General features: G+C 36.1%; 2 protein-coding genes across 3 annotated transcripts in view; one reads left to right on the plus strand and one right to left on the minus strand.

The window, feature by feature from the left end:
• Positions 1-17,710, plus strand: part of LOC138693178 (zinc finger protein 235-like) — a 122,700-nt gene that overhangs the window by 47,371 nt on the left and 57,619 nt on the right. The window lies entirely within an intron of this gene.
• Positions 11,900-14,503, minus strand: LOC138693429 (tigger transposable element-derived protein 4-like). Its single transcript, XM_069817378.1, has 2 exons — positions 14,466-14,503; positions 11,900-14,240 (listed from the first exon to the last, which is right to left on the minus strand). The coding sequence occupies exon 2, from the start codon at positions 14,237-14,239 to the stop codon at positions 12,293-12,295; it is 1,947 nt and encodes a 648-aa protein (XP_069673479.1). The 5' UTR covers position 14,240; positions 14,466-14,503; the 3' UTR covers positions 11,900-12,292.

Here is a 17,710-nt window from a genome sequence, read left to right on the forward strand (position 1 = left end):
ATTCAACCTGAGTCATTCCATGAAATGAAGGACAAAAGTACTGAATTTAAAATTCATCATTTTATCTGAAACTTACATATTTTCTTGAAGTATACATGAAGTGAACTTTCACAGCATTAATATATTTTCTTTGGAAATGCGTTATTCTTGTTTTTTCCGCGAGTTAGTTTGATGATTATTGTAGCTTGCTAGACCTGTTTACAAACAACTCTTTCAGTGTGGAAAATTGTCTGGCTAAGACATTTACATTATTATATACATGATTACCATAAAAAGAGAGTTAGTGGCCTAAAGACATATTCAAACTTAAATATTGCTTGTCCATTTTGCCTATTGTTGTTTAGTCAACTGTCCGAAGACAGGTCTGAACCTCACAAGTAATACCAAGAAGGCACTACTTATGAGGCAACTAGACCAGGAGATAATGGGTTAGGGTGGCCAGTTCCTTTCTTCCATTGCATACATCGCCGACTGGCTACATATTACACTAGTCACACTTCAGATGTATACAAACAATTGTTTATCCTCTGACACACATCGTGAAGTGAGATGTACTGCCTGATAATAGATGTACAGTAAGGTTAAAAAAATTGTGCCGGCGACAAATGCGCATGCCCCTCTCCTTGAAGCTCCTGTTTACAAGATTACAAGTAAACCATGTATATATGATATTTATTATATTATAGTTCACAGACAAAGAACATACAAGTAATCATTTAAACCCTTACATTACACACTTTATATAATTTTACACATACCTACTTACTTACTGGCTTTTAAGGAACCCGGAGGTTCATTGCCGTCCTCACATAAGCCCGCCATCGGTCCCTATCCTGAGCAAGATTAATCAAATGATTAGTCTGCAGGATCAAAAAATGAATCTTTACGAAGATTAATCCAGTCTTTATCTCCATATAACACATCCCTCAAATCCATTTTAATATCTTCCCATCTACGTCTCGGCCTTCCTAAAGTATAATTTTACACATAGATATATACTATTATTTAAATAAAACTTCTACAATTTAAATATTTAATATACAAAAAAGTTTTGTTTTATCTTGCACTTGCGAATTAAACCATTTAAATGTACGTATTGTACTCTAAAACATGTTATGAAATAAAATAAAGGGTTGATTCTACCTGCATCAGGGTCTCTGAAGAGCGAAATAATGATAAAATTGATAAATACTAAATCTATCGAAATGGGGTACAAAATTTATCGAAACGAAAATGAACGAGAAAGCTACCGTAAACTGGGGTTACTTTGAACAAAGAGGAAACTTTGAACATTATTTCAGAAAATCATATTTAGGTTTCTAAATGCTACACTTGTTATAGATGGAGGTAAATTATCATAAAAATTATTCTTATACCAAATTTACCTCCATCTATACAAGTGCACGTGTAGAAACCTAAATCTGATTTTCTGAAAAAAATGTTCAAAGTTTCCTCTGTGTTCAAAGTAACCCCAGTTTACGGTACGTAATTCGCCGGATTGAAGTATGAGAAGCCATTGTAGCGTAGGTAGCTTAAGCCTTGGTTGTAGTAGTTTCGAATCTCCGTTAGTCTTAATTTTTCATAATTTACAAATTTACATAATAAGTTTTTATAAACAACATTTACACAAGTACCAAGTGGCGACATCGCCTAGAAGGCGATTGAATGTTTAGTAAATAGCATAGCACAATATCTCCCCTTGGCAACACTCCTGTCTGTTAATAAAGCCGTCTGCATTTATATCTGAATATGTTTAACTAGAACATTAAATATGTTACTATTGTAAACATAGAATTTAATTCTATTTGTTTTCATAATGGCAATACTGAAGTGATACCGTTTACCATTCTTCATTTCGTTCATATTGGAGATCAGATTTCTATATCGTCCAATTCCTGGTCGGCCGCGCATCTCTATGAAGTAAGAGGACGCCATCTTAATCAGAGAAGTTGAAAATCACCCTTATTGGAGTGTTTTTGAATTGAAAATGACGTCCAACTTTCCTGCCTCCCCACTAACTGTGAGGAGACGTTTTAGAGAGCATTGTCTAGGGGCTTGTCGAACTGCGATGAAGAACATTCTAAAATGAATCATGTCATGGGACGACTTCACAGGTCGGGTCATGTTAGCGTTGCGTGTTCGGGGTGGATGTTATACACTCGGACAGGGCCTCTATAACGGGTCCACGGTCGGTTTACAGCAGAAGTATATGAAAAAAATTGTGGCAAATGTGATGATTGCTTCCGTCCAAGAATGGTATCCAGATGAAACACTTGTGTTCCACCAGGACAACTACCCAGTACACACCGCCAATCGCATTTAAAGACAGATTACGAGGAGACCTGATGTCGACTTGCTCGAATGGTCTCCAAATTCATCTGTTATGAATCCGATTGAAAATGTGTGGGCTACATTGAAAAGGTTCCTACGCTCTAGTTGGGCAGAACCACCCGTACGAAAAGCAGACGAATTGCAGGATGTATGGGAGGAGGTGACCACGGATGTAGATCTATTCCATGACCTTGTTGACTCCATGCCTCGCAGAATGAGGGCAGTTGTTGATGCAGGTGATGTGTGGACGAAATACTAGTCCCTAACGCAGGATTTTCTTTTGGTTTAGATATATTCTTTGCATAATTTTTGTTTATTTAAATTTTTTTAATTTGCTTCTGATTTTTGAGGAAGCAATTTTGTATACACGCCAGGTCGTGCTTAATAATAGGCCACGTATGATGGGCTATAGTATGTTTGGACTCTTCTTCTTTCCCTGCCTGCATTTTCATTGGCTGTGTATAGTATAATTTGGTCCCTTTTACGCACATAGGAGTATGCAAATTCGTTAAGAAGGAACACGTGGCCAATTATCATTAATTGTCTGTAGCTTTTAAGATCTAGTTTGCAGTTCTACATTCAATTATTTTCTGTAATTTGTCGTCTTCGTTGCTGCCATGCAATGGCTATTACACGTGAAGTCAACTTCAATGTAACTAAATTAACTTGTTCATATAAGATGTCTTTATGTTGTGTAGGAAGGGAATCTATCTCATCTGCAAGGAACAGACATGAAGACAGAATGCGTGGATCACAGTTACGATCTCAAATCAGAGATAAAGGTTGAAGACAGTCCATTGCCTATAAGCATTCCAACAGCGAAGTGTGAATTGAAGGTGAGTGGTTCACTATCTGCACATAGATAATTTTTATCACGCTGTTAACGATGTCAGGATACTAGTAATTGTTCTTCCTTTTCCAATATTTTCTAAATTTAAACTGCTTTTATTTTAGGTTTGAAGTGCAAAGGGTGGGTTGGGCTAATTTTGGTATAAAAAAAGACATTTTTTAAGTTTAGAAACACACAGCCTGTTACCATGATGAAATTTTTCGTCGGTTTTTTATTTCTTAGTATTGTAATCTTCTGGAATGATTCTGTTGAATTTTCAGTTGTGTTGGGCCCTTCTTATTAGGCTATAATAATAACCTTAAGTTTAACTATACTCAATTTACCCCATGGATGGGGAAATTTGGGTCTAATGTGTATTACTGAAATGTTGTTGTTGTTTTCTAATGCCAGGCGTTTGACAATAAAGTCATTTGACCTCTTGCACTCCAATATTTTTCAAAGATATTATCATGACCAGCCAATGAAGCACAGATTTTGAGGTGTTCCGAATCCATTTCTTGGTTTGAGTTGCACAATGGGCAGTTAGGGGACTGATATATTCCAATTCTATGCAGGTGTTTGGCCAAACAATCATGGCCTGTTGCCAATCTAAATGCAGCAGCTACAGACGATTTTCGTGGTAAATCGGGAATTAACTGTGGATTTTGATGCAGAGAGTTCCATTTTTTCCCTTGGGATTGAGTTATCAAATTTTGTTTGTTGAAGTCTAAGTATGTAGATTTAATAAATCTCTACACAGAGTAATACGTAGATTTAGTAATAGTCTGTAAGTAGCAGTGCTGCCCTTCTTTGCTAAAGCATCCGCATTCTCGTTTCCCAGGATTCCACAATGGGATGGTATCCATTGGAATACAATTCTTTTATTGAGTGATATTAATTGAGAGAGCATTTTAGTTATTTCTGCTGTTTGAGATGAAGGTGTGTGTTTAGAGACGATTGATAGAATAGCTGCTTTGGAGTCTGACAATATAACTGCATTCCTAAATTTATTGATGTGGCATAGAAGATTCCTGAGACATTCACTTATTGCAATGATTTCACCATCAAAACTTGTTGTTCCATATCCAAGAGATCTATAAAGTGAGAAGAGACAGCAAGTAAAACACCTGCACCGGCACCTTGTTCTCTGGAGATCAAGGATCCGTCAGTGTATAAATGAAGCCAGTTTTGTGGAGGTACCTAATATTAATTGTCTCTAAAGACAATTGTTTCCGTATTTCAGTGTTTACTTCTGATTTCAGTATTTCTTCTGTTAAATTTAGATTATATTCTATATTTAATAGGGTTAAAGGGTTTGGTTTAATTTGTAAGTTTTCTTTTAAATTCGGGATAATGATTTTCTGTTTTATTTAAGGAATATAAATACAACTTTTAACACTATATCACTTTGGAAAACGTATTATATATCTTTCACGTTTTAAATTTTATGTTACCTTATTAGCATGTTTCGGCCTGCTGTTGGCCATCATCAGAACTGACTGTAGCTGGTCTTGGCGCCTTTTGTTTAGTTTCCTGTGGGGGTGTGTTTGTGTAGTGTAATATGGAGTCACAGACTGTGTGTGTGTTCTGAAATTCAGTTGTGTGTTGAGAATTTCATTTGGATGTGTTTTTGTGTGTTTGTATATTTCGTATTGTTCTAATGTGTTTAGTTTCTGGCATTTTGGTTGGAAGTGTAGAATTTCCATGTCTGTGTTGATGTTTCTGTATGTGTGATTAACATTTGTAATGTGTTCTCCATATGTGGAAGTGTTTTGTAATTTTGTTATGGCTGTGATGTGTTCTTTGTAACGTGTTTGAAATGATCTGCCTGTCTGTCCTATGTACAAGTTGTTGCAGGTGTTATATTTGAGTTTGTGTACACCTGTGTGGTTATATTTGTTTGTTTGTGTGTTGAGATGTTTTTATAGGGTATTATGTGTTCTGTATGCGAAGTTGTAATTTAATTTCTTGAATGAGGTTGCAATCTTATTTGTGTTTTTGTTTTCGTATGTTAGTGTGATGTATTTTTTGTGTTCTGGTGTTTGTGTTGTATTCTTATGTTTTTTGTGATTATGTCATTTATTTTATTCACCCATAAAACATACACTACATATACTAGAACAAATGCTCAAAAACAACAACACACCACAAGAACACATTAAAGAAATCATCCACATCAGGAACATCATCACAAAACAAAATTACTTCACATACAGTAACAAATATTGCACTCAACCTGAAGGCCTACCCATGGGATCACCCATTTCCAGCATACTAGCAGATATATTCATACACCACATAGAACAGACATACATACTAAACAAAGACAGCAACAAACACTCAGACAATATGATATATTGGCACAGATACGTAGACGACATACTAATACTATACAAAGGAACCAAAGACAGATCCAAAACTACATAAACACATAAACAAAATACACACAAAGCTACACTACACATTACAAACTGAAAACAACAAATCCATAAATTTTCTAGACATCACAATAACAAAAGTCGACATCAAACATACATTCAAAATCTACAGAAAACCCACAACAACAACAACACACATACACAACACATCCAACCACCCCACACAACACAAACAAGCTCCATTCCGAACAATGGTACACAGACTAATCAACATACCAATGAATCAACAAGATTACAACGAAGAGCTAAATACAATCAAATACATAGCACAAGAAAACGGATACAACCCCAACATAATAGACAATATAATACGAAAGACAAAATATAATCACAAAAATATAAGAATACAACACAAACACAAGAACACAAAAAATACATCACACTAATATACGAAAACAAAAACACACACAAGATTGCAACCTCATTCAAGAAATTAAATTACAACATCGCATACAGAACACATAATACCCTAAAAAAACATCTCAACACACAAACAATACAAACAAACAAATACAACCACACAGGCGTATACAAACTCAAATGCAACACCAGCAACAATTTCTACATAGGACAGACAGGCAGATCATTTCAAACACGTCACAAAGAACACATCACAGCCATAACAAAATTACAAAACACTTCCACATATGGAGAACACATCACAAATGCTAACCACACATACAGAGACATCAACACAGACATGGAAATTCTACACATCCAACCAAAAAGCCAGAAACTAAACACACTAGAACAATACGAAATATACAAACACACAAAAACACATCCAAATGAAATTCTTAACACACAACTCAATTTCAGAACACACACACTCTTTGACTCCATATTACACTACACAAACACACCCCCACAGAAAAAAAAACAGAAGGCGCCAAGACCAACAACAGCCAGTTCTGATGATGGTCAACAGCAGGCCGAAACATGTTAATGAGGTAACATAAAATTTAACACGTGAAAGACATATAATACGTTTTCCAAAGGAAAATTATTATTTAATTGGCATGTGTTTGAAAATTAGGTACAGTTTTTTTCAATAAATTGTAACTCCTTCCCGAATTACTCTCTATACCCAAATTACCACGACCCACTCTACTGTCAAATATATATTTCTGGTAGGACACTCAGAATCATTTCGAATGCAATAAGAATGTTGTTCTACTCAGGAATTATTAAGTAATTTAATTTTATGATGTGCTCTTTTCGCTGAGCATTGAACCTTGGGTTCAAAATGGAAATGTAGAGTTATTCGATACTTACGAAAGATTTGAAAGTCATCTATCTTTGTTAAGAAAGTAAGATTATTGAAAAATAAAAGTAATATTCTTTTGTTTATGAAGGAGATGAATTTATTCAGTTATAAACCAACTTGTGAGAACATGCCACAATGTTGAATATCTAGGGTTGCTGTACGTCTGTACCAAATTTGATGTTTGCATCATGAAAGTAGTTGTTGGAACACATAAATGTCCTGGATTTCAGCAAGTACAAAAAATAATTTTTTGTTGGTAAAAATATAAGATGTCGCATGTAATGCCTATGAGTATTCGAAAGAGGAACTATTTGTTAAAATTCAGTTCTCTTTGGGCATCACACAGTGAAGCATTTTTTGTTTCAGAGACAGATATGGCAACATGGCAACTATGTCACATAGCAAACTTTTGTTAGGAGCAAACCATGCCAGCAAGGAAGCCAACAGCGTTAGTTTAATGTTTGTTAGGTGCTAACCGCGCCGCATGCTAAACTCATGCAGAAGAGTAACTTTTCCCTCTGTCTTTGTAGGAGTACGTTCTATCGTATGTAAGAATTTTCATATTTTCACATATACACTGTTTGTGTGGCAAATTTACAAGAGTTTGGTGATTTTGCTGATGTACAATACAATCAAATTCTTGGACATACAAAAACAATATGGTTGTTATTGGACAGGCAGTTGGTAGGATTATTTCTATGTTTCTGGGCTTGAAATCTTATTTTTGTTTCTCTAATGTTGAAAACATTCTTAACATCAGCACTTTGCTTCCGCGGCTTCAGTCTCTACAGTCAGTTAAAGATGTACAACAATTATATTAAGAAAATTGAAAGTGAAAAGATGACAGGTGTAGAACTTCTGTCTGTGCTTAATAAGCTTGTTGATGGAATCCGAGATAGGAAAACAGAACATTTTCTACCTACGAAAATATAATCGTTACTGCATATATTACAAGAAGAGGGCAAAATTTCAGGACCCACATTTCACCGGCAGTGTGATGAGTTGTACAATGTGTGCATATTACATTGAAACAGATCTTCTACCATTATCCTGGCTGCAGCTAAATCGTCATTGGAGGTAGTTTTAAACAATTCAGTCGTTCACATAGATAGCAACCAGTTATTTTGAGCAATACAAACTTGAATAATTTCAAGGGAAAAATTGTTCCGGGGCCGGGTATCGATCTCGGGACCTCTGGTTGAACGTACCAGCGCTCTGCCAACTGAGCTACCCGGGAACTCCACCCGACACCGGCTCAACTTTTCCCTTTATATCCACACAACTCGCGTGGGCTGACGCAATGCCAGAGACCCACATCGAGTGCACACAATCTCTGTGTGACTTGGAATTGTGGTTTTCTGTTAACGTACACAGTGACGTATATATTATGCAAATCTAGTCTTTCAGGTAAAGCTCCCTGTAAAGCAGATTTGCTTTACAGGGAGCTTTACCTGAAAGACTAGATTTGCATAATACAAACTTGTTGAAAAGTAATAGAATGAAAATAGTCGATATGGAATTACAATTTTAGTAATAAATTCAGTGATAATTTGTGTATTGAAATAAATGGATACAAATTTTGAAGAAATTTCATGAGAAAGGGATCGATGTTTCTGCATTTTCGACTGTAGTAGAATTCACCCTTACTCTTCCCAGAACTAATGCCTGTGCAGAGCGTATGTTTTCAATTATGAGTGATGAGGGAAATAAGTTGGACATTGACACCGTTGGAGCATTTGTGATACTGAAAACTCATTTCTCAGACTTATCATGTGTCCAGTTTTACCAGAGTATATTTAAAGACAAAAAAATACCATGATTGAATGATGTATTCCTACTCAGCGATCTAGGGTGGAGAAAATAACGTAGGAACGTCTCAATAATGTGAGTTTTTATTTGTTTATAATTTATTTCTAACAGTTGTAAGTTGAAAGCCTAGAAACCAATTTCTAAGGTTAAAAACCACAAGCATACAGAAATCCTGTGAGGGGGCAGTTAATAATTTCGTTTTTATACATTTATTTATAATTTTTAATAATTCGCAGCCTTAGTATATCAAGTATTTTCCATGTTATTGTTTTCTGTTGTATGGAGGAGGGACCCGAAGCCTGAGGCTTGTTGTGCTTACCACTGCTATTCTTATGAATGATTGGGTAGCCGAATGGCGTCGCTCTTGTACAAGTACAGCACGCTGCACAGTGAACTTAACCCGACCTATTGTATGGATGATAATATGTGAATTGAAGATGGCGAAATGAGTCCGAAGTCCAACTGAGGTTACCTGACATTCGCCTTACGGTTGGAGAAAACCTGAGAAAAAACCGAACCATTTAATTAGCACAAGCGGGAATCAAGCGCAACTTCAGATCAGCAGGAAAAATGTGCAACCGCCTGAGCTTTACTGGTGGTTTAGTATACCTCATCCCACTTCGAATTCTCTATATTTCCATTTGGCTAAAATTACATTCATACGAATACTAAATTAGGCCAATTTACGTTTTTTAGATGTAAAACTATTGCTGCGGCGGCCGGGTAGCTCAGGTGGTAGAGCAGCTGGCTACGGACTGGAAGGTCCGGGGTTCGATCCCACGTGGTGACAGGATTTTTTTTCTCGTTGCCAAACTTTCAGAACGGCCCCGAGGTTCGCTCAGCCTCCTATAAAATTGAGTACTGGATCTTTCCCGGGGGTAAAAGGCGGTCAGAGCGTGGTGCCGACCACACCACCTCATTCTAGTGCCGAGGTCATGGAAAGCATGAGGCTCTACCTCCGTGCCCCCCAAGTGCCTTCATGGCATGTTACGGGATACCTTTACCTTTTAAAACTATTGCTGCACTTGCGAATTTCGAAAAAAATTTCATTAATTTAGTTTTAATATTAGCTTGAATAACTATGTATTACAATAATAGCGAAACAGTTGAAATGGATGATTCTGTGAATAAAGTCTCATTCTTTTGTGGTCAGATCTGTAATATTTCCTGTACTGTAATAATACTACCAGTACTGCTGCTACTGACCGGGTAGCTCACTTGGTAGAGCAGCTGGCTGCGGACTGGAAGGTCCGGGGTTCGATCCCAGATGGTGACAGGATTTTTTCTCGTTGCCAAACTTTCAGAACGGCCCCGAGGTTCACTCAGCCTCCTATAAAATTGAGTACCGGGTCTTTCCCGGGGGTAAAAGGTGGTCAGAGCGTGGTGCCGACCACACCACCTCATTCTAGTGCCGAGGTCTTGGAAAGTATGAGGCTCTACCTCCGTGCCCCCCAAGTGCCTTCATGGCATGTTACGGGGATACCTTTACCTTTTTACCTTTCACTGCTGCTACTATTCCGTATTTGCTCGTGTGTTTTGCGCACCTTGATTTTTAACAATTATTTGCACATCAGCTTTAATTGCAGTTCTGTAAGGGTTTTCCTCTTCAGAGAGCATTCACCACATTTATTTATTTTTATTTTTTGTAGGATCGTGCGGTCCTTTCATCAAGGCCATGTCTTGCATTCCGTCTTACTGTTCCAGCTTATGGTAAATCCTCGCTTCAGGTTAACCCTGTTACCTGTCCATGAAGGTGAAAGAAGTACCGTAGTTGCCTCGTTCAATTTCTTTTAAACACTTTTAGCGTGAACTTTCCGGCAATTTGAAGTTGGAAATGGGAAGGAAAGATGACAGTTACACAGCACCATGTAAATTAAAAGTGATAATATTATGAAGATTTTTGTTAAGAGGATTTGAATAAAATATTGTCAAAACTTACCAGTACTATATTTAATTAGCATCAGAACAAAACGTAGATCAAACCCTTAAAAAAAATACTCGTATTTTACGCACTCCAGTTTTTCGATGGTCGAAAATGATAAAAAAAAAAAATGCGCGAATTACGCGAGCAAATATACTGAAATTCTACTAATTTTACTGACAAGAACGTATCATACTGGAGAGCCTGCATTTTGAGAAAAAACATTCAACAATGATAACTACAGACGGAATAGCTTGAAGGTATTTCCTTGTCAACCTCCAATATTGTAGCAAATTCTGGTTAGATAATTTGCATTACCTTTATACACTTCATGCACATATTTTAACACTGGGTCTTGATTCCCATGCATTTTAATAGAGGCAGAAACATTAATTTATAGAATGATACATGAAGGATATGTATGGAAGCAGTCTGGGGCAACTAATTCGATATTGAATAAAAGGTATTAAACATTTTCTGGAACTTTTGATTCGAAATTTTACGTTTGAAAGTGAAATGAACGCATTAGATGCTCAACTAAATCTATTTTTATCTTCTACTCCCCTTTCCAGGAAGATTCGTTCGATGTGCACCGAGTTCAGCAGGAAAAGAAAGTGAAAGTAAATTCAGAGGAGGATGAAGTGTTCTCTGAGAGGTGAGTCTAATGTGCAGGTTTTATCTCACATCTTCATTTATATGACGTGGGACTTCAGTTTTTAATATATAATACTGTTCAGATGGACAGCTTACAAATATTTAGGTATAGAAATGACGTAAGATTAACTAATATTATGTCCACCATGACCATTATCTATTGAAACTACTGCTGCTTTATTATTCATTCTGCAGTCCTTCAGGCACCTTGATCTCGGACACATGTCACTACTTTTGCTGTGCCATATTACAGACTGAATTAAAATAGAGGACAGAGTGACGTCACGATCTCATGGACAACAATATGAAGGGGAAGAATAATTTTATACTAAATTTTTTTAAGTATTAGCTAGATTTTGAGCCCTGTAGTATATTAAGCCTGAAAAGTGTATTTTTTTTAGTGTCGCATCACATTTCATTGCAGTAGTGAGTTCCGTTAATTCCTTTTATTTTGTTATGTATTAATAATGCCTTTTTCACTGAAAATTTTTTCATGCTCGACCATGCCAAAATGTAGTAATTATACACCTGGTAGTAGCCCTTGAATGCACATCATTAAAATACGCCTATTCATTATAATTCAGTTGTTCAGCCAATGACAAATCACCTTTGTACCATTATAAACCTTCCAGTATCGATTATTCTCGGATAAGGGAGCCTGGGAAGGTTTGACCCATTATTTTTATTTTATTTTTATTTCCAAAAATAAATTTCCTTAGAGGTGATGAAAACATACCATTAGATAGACTAAGATCTCAGACATATATGGTAAATTACAGAACAGCCTATTCTTAATGTATTAAATTTCATATATGTTTTTTAATTATACTACTTTCTGGGTCAAACCTCCCCGCATAAGGGAGGTTTGGCCCACATGTTGGGAGGTTTGACCCAAGCCTACAAAACAGTACAAGTCTGCAATATTTAAATAAATTAGGAACATGAATACAAAGAACACTATTTCTAACAAAAGTACCAAACACAAATATTATAAAAATATAGAAAATAGTAAAAGTTCCACTGAGAAATAGCACTGTTTTCACTTAACGCACATTTAAATTAATAAATCTCACTGAGAACCTAAGTTTTGAAGACATTCTTTCAGTTCCATCTTGAAAAACTGGTTTTGGAAGAATTTTCATATCTTCAAATGGCACATAACTAGTGTCTTCAACATCAGGATACACAAAGCAGTCTGACCCGAATCGGTAGCGCCGCATGAATTTCACTTTACACTCATATTCTCTGATCTGTATAACTTTTCCAACATAATGGCATGCTGTCGACTTGGTGCAGAACTTAACCAAGACGAAATCACCACTTTTAGCAGACATCACTCCCCAATCTTCATTATTCACCTCCTCGCAGTCGTCATCATCAGTTATATTTTCAGAAGCCTCGTCCTCATCAGCCGTAGGAGTAAAGTGAGATTGTCTTCTCTTTTTCCTCTCCTTTTCAATTGATACAGAGTCCTCACAGTCATTAGGAAATATTTTCCTAATAGTTTTGGAAGGAAGGGTAGCCTGATTTCTCTTCCTATTGACGTGTTCTTCGTACTCTTTCTCAGTAGCTGCTTTGACAGGTGTGTCTGTCAACACACGACTAACAACCCTTTTGCGGCCATTTTTACTTTTCTTTGGACCAGCTTTCGGGAAAGGTCTTACTTGTTCTGGTGAAATTCCACTACAACTTGGCTGGGTAATCAGTGTTGGATGGGGTTCTTTGCTTATGGCTGCTGCATCTTCACTGGCAGGACTTGGTCGATAAGTTACATATGAGCTCATAAAATCAGTAGAATTGAAAATAGTGGAATCAAATGGCCAGATCCCAGTGCATTTAAAGCCACTGATTATATTGGCAGGAGTGAAAGAAACAGGAAATGCATTTCCAACAAATTTTGGGATCTGGTAGATAGTTGCAGTCTCTCCTGGATGAGTGGTCATGAAGTCATCAATAGCTTGATTGTAAACAGTTTTGAAGGGCCCAAATACAGTTCTATCAAGTGGTTGAGTTTTATGGCTTGTGTGGGGTGGCAATGTTATTAGTGTGATACCATTGTCCTTAGCGATCTGAAGTGTCTGTGGTGTTACGTGAGATTCATGGTTGTCTAAGATGACAAGCACAGGACGTTCTTTAGAGCACTTTGTGTGTTTGATAAAGTGTTCCCAGTAATGAACAAAGGTCTCTCCAGCCATCCACCCACTTGGACTAACACCAGCACAAGAACCCACAGGAGCACCATCAATCATTTTATCATTTAATCTCTGTCTTGGATAGACAAAGAATGGTGGAACAGCATTTCCTGTTGCACTTACTGCACAGCAAAGTGTAACAAGTGTCCCCCTCTCAGCGGATGTCATTTTTGAGACCTGTTTTTCCCCTTTTGGTGCAATTACCTTGCCAGGTTTCTGTACATTTGTTACCCCAGTTTCATCCAGATTGTAAATTGATTCTGGGCCAAATTTATTGGTGTGATACACAGAACGAAGATTCTGGAAGAACTCGCCTACACTTGTTGGGTTAAAGGCTGTCCCTCTCCCTAGACTTTTTCCCTGGGGATTCCGCAGTGACAGTCTTGGGTGACGATGCATGAATCCTCTCTCCCAATCATAACTGGCTTGATTGTTTTTCTTCCAATTATCACCGATTGGTTTACCTCTAGCGACTGCATATTCATAAGCAAATCTTCGCAACTCTTTAGGAGTAAGACCATAATTCAACCTAGCTGCTGTTAGAAGGTACTTTTCTAAATCATTTTCCTCTTCTGAACTAAAAATCTGAGAGCTGTTGTGGTCTGCCTTGAAAGCTGTTTCATTTCCTTCCTTTACTTTAGAAACATACCTCCCTAAAGTCTTCCTATCAACTTCATATTCAACTGCAGCTGCTCGAATGCTCACATTATCATCGAGGACACACTTTACAGCAGCTTTCATTACTCCTGGATCTACTTTCTTCCTTGGATTTTCAGTAGGTTTCCACTTGAAAGGCATCCTATTAAGAAATAAAAAAAATGTTATGAAATCACACACCATAACATGGGTCACACCTCCCTGCAATTTTGGGTCAAACCTCCCTCATGGGACTTTTTGTATATACTAAAATATTTATATACTTAATAATAAAGAAAACTACACAATAAATATATGAAATTGAACCTAAAAGGATGTAGAATCAAATGTAACTATCACTATTACCATTAAGATTGCAATTACTTACTTGGATTCTTATAAACAAGAGCATCAAACCAACATCAGGAAGCAACAAATCAAACAGGAAGTAGAATCTCAGCTGTTCTTGGTTTCACTGCCTTGATGAGCATAAATATTACCTCTGACATTAAAAGCAAAGAGAACCATGACAAATAGCAGAGATAAAAATGGCAGGATTTCAAATTATAGAGATGGGTCAAACCTCCCCTATGGTCAAACCTCCCCAGTCTCCCTTATGCAATCAAAAGACATTTAGCGAAACGTCACGGAGGCTGGAAACCCAATACTGTCGCAGAAGGTTATGTTCTGTTACTATAATAATTAGCGTTAATTGTAAATAATATTCAAATAAATTCAATTTGTTATGTCGTTTTTCAATTCTAATTCAATTTCCAGGTTATATCACAGTCTACTATATACAGTCGCGAAGCTCAATATGTAATAAAAATGCAAGCATGGGTAGTTGCCCACCACTAGGATCGCTACTATCGCCTCATCATCGCAGATCTCTCTCCTAGCAGACGACAAAATATGTTACATTTTCGTTGTGTTCTTTTGGAAAAATTAACACCTTCCTTCCATTATTGAAATATTAAATGCATAAAGTTAATTTATTATTTTAATGAAGTATATTAAATTCCACCATAAACTCGAAGATAACTGCAAGAAATAAGTTAATATAATTTTTGTTTGTGCAAAACGAACTGAAATTTACTATAATCGCTTCACTCATTCAAGATTATAGCGATCATTAACTATGAAACCAATAAATATTAATTTTCATTTCCCTTTACAACAATAATAATGGAAATATGAGTTAATGGAGTAACTTACGTGTACCGGTACTTGTAGTGTAGGCTTACGTAGTTAATAAAGTGGGATGAGGTTAAGCAATAATAATCATACCAGAATTGGAAATAAAACGTGATCAATAAATTTAATTAAAACAAACTTAATTTTTCTACGTCTTTAGTAAAATAACACATAGAAATAATAACAAAATTAATAGCTACAATTAAAAATATATCATATGAAAAAAAAAGTAGACCTAACCTTTATTTCTCTGCAAAATTAGCAGCCTAAGTGACAGAACTTTAACCGGTATCTAATGTCCTTTCGGTTAGACTGAAACATTTCATTGTGAAATTTAAGGATATAACGTATTCTGACAGTCACAAAGAACTTCAAAATTAACAGTTTTGTTTCTGCACAGCATTCTTATGGAAACCCAGGAACCTTTCTGAATCTTTCGGAAATCGGAAAAAGGATAACTCTGGCCTCTTTCTCTTACTGTTGCTACAGTTTATAGCACTACAAACGTCTCCTCCTTGTTCCATATTATTATTCCAATTATTATATTTTAGCCATTAACATTTTCGTTACAAGCAATAACGAACATTTCAGAAGCATCAGTGTGAAATACGCAACGAGCTAGCACGCGATTGAAATACGACACAGTCCAAAGTCGACCATGGACAGTCTATTGTTTCTAGTTGCTAACCGCTTGGAGTGCTTTATCACGAGATTTGCAAAAAAACACCTCAAGCTTCGCGACTGTATATAGTAGACTGTGGTTATATCAAGACTAATGTTCTTTAGGTTATATCAAGGTCAATGATATTCGTGCCTCGGAAAAAATCAATACTTTCGCGTCTGCGCACATCTCACAAATTAGGTCACTTCCCCTCCTCACTTACATAACCATAACAAATAAATTTCTAAATTATAGACATCAGCTCAAAGAATTTTGAGTGACCACAAGGGTCCTGAATACAATAAACATGTATAATAATGTGATGTGATACATTGAATAATTTCAAGTTAGAAATATGGTCGAGCATACAAAGTCGTATGAAACTTGCCTATAATGGTAATTAAGATGCGAGTATGAAAATTATGAAACTCGCTATACTCGCGTCTTAATTACTGCCATTATAGGCTCGTTGCATAATGTACTAATACATCACCTTTATTACTTCCATTTGTTTTATAAGAACATCGTGGCAACCAGTCCTCTAACATCAATGGACAAGACTTAAAATGTATACTTGAAATTGTTATGTACATATCATATTCTTTGTTGTGGCAATCGGCACTTGCAAATTCCACAAGAACTCCCTTGATTCAGATAGGCCAAGTATGTAGTCTATTTTGCTTTCCTATATAATATTGAAATTTGCATCTTTATTATAAAACCAGCAGAAAAACCCAAGTGTCTTCTAATAACAATCAATAGCAGTATTTCCCTAAGCTACTTTGGTAACACTCCTATTTAAAATAATGCTATAGAAAGTTATTCTGATATGGTGACCGACAGTTTTCAAATTGGACTGTTGATCACATTTCGCAGTATGGGAGTTGCGCAGTTTTGTTTAGTGTAACACTGCAAAAATGCGAAGTACCTTCATAATGTTATAACCATCTCCTATTTTCTCAGTATCTGCCTCCATTTCTACATCAATTTTCTTTGGAGTGAAGATCTTTGTGTTCTAAACATCTTGCTTAATTTTTTTTAATTTTTATTTTCATTGCTTCCAGTTTTCCGTTGCATTTACACGTATGCACAAATTACTTTATAACATTTTTTTTTTTTGTTATGCTTTCTAAATAGTGTTTAACACTTGCTCATATAGAATGAAGTATTTTAATTTAAAATATTTGATTCGAATATTACAAAGAGTACTTTCTCTTCTGTACTCTTTGATTAGTATCGTATATTTTTATTGTCTTTTTTTTCGTGTTAATAATGTAACTCCTTTACTATTGTACGCATTACCAAATCGTCCACATGTGAGAAATAATTCCTTTTGGTTTGTAAAAATATTTCTGTTCGAATTTTTCAGTTTATTTATTATGATGTCTATGTAATACTCCTAACATTACACAGGCTGTATCAAACAAAGGATACGAAGTTGCAACTTGGATGTAGGACACCTTTGAGAACATACAATCTCATTCAGGAAGAAAGATCATGTTAGAATAACATTTTTTAAACAGTTTAGAATAAAAAAATTACATATATGGGCCATATTGCGAACAATTATTTATAGTTTTATTACCATTTTATTCTGCAACAATGGGTGGTATTAATAAAGATGAGGAAGATGAGTTTGCTTCAAATTTTGTGAGCTTCCTCCTTTTCCTTTAATAAAGTTGAGGAAAATGAGCTTGCTCACCAAGAGTTTCCTCCACCTTTGAGCAAGGAGTCAGCACGTAATAGTTTCCTCGCATTAGCTATTAATTAAAAGGAGT

The sequence above is a fragment of the Periplaneta americana genome, chromosome 17, assembly GCF_040183065.1.
Source record: "Periplaneta americana isolate PAMFEO1 chromosome 17, P.americana_PAMFEO1_priV1, whole genome shotgun sequence".
Taxonomy (NCBI): domain Eukaryota; kingdom Metazoa; phylum Arthropoda; class Insecta; order Blattodea; family Blattidae; genus Periplaneta; species Periplaneta americana.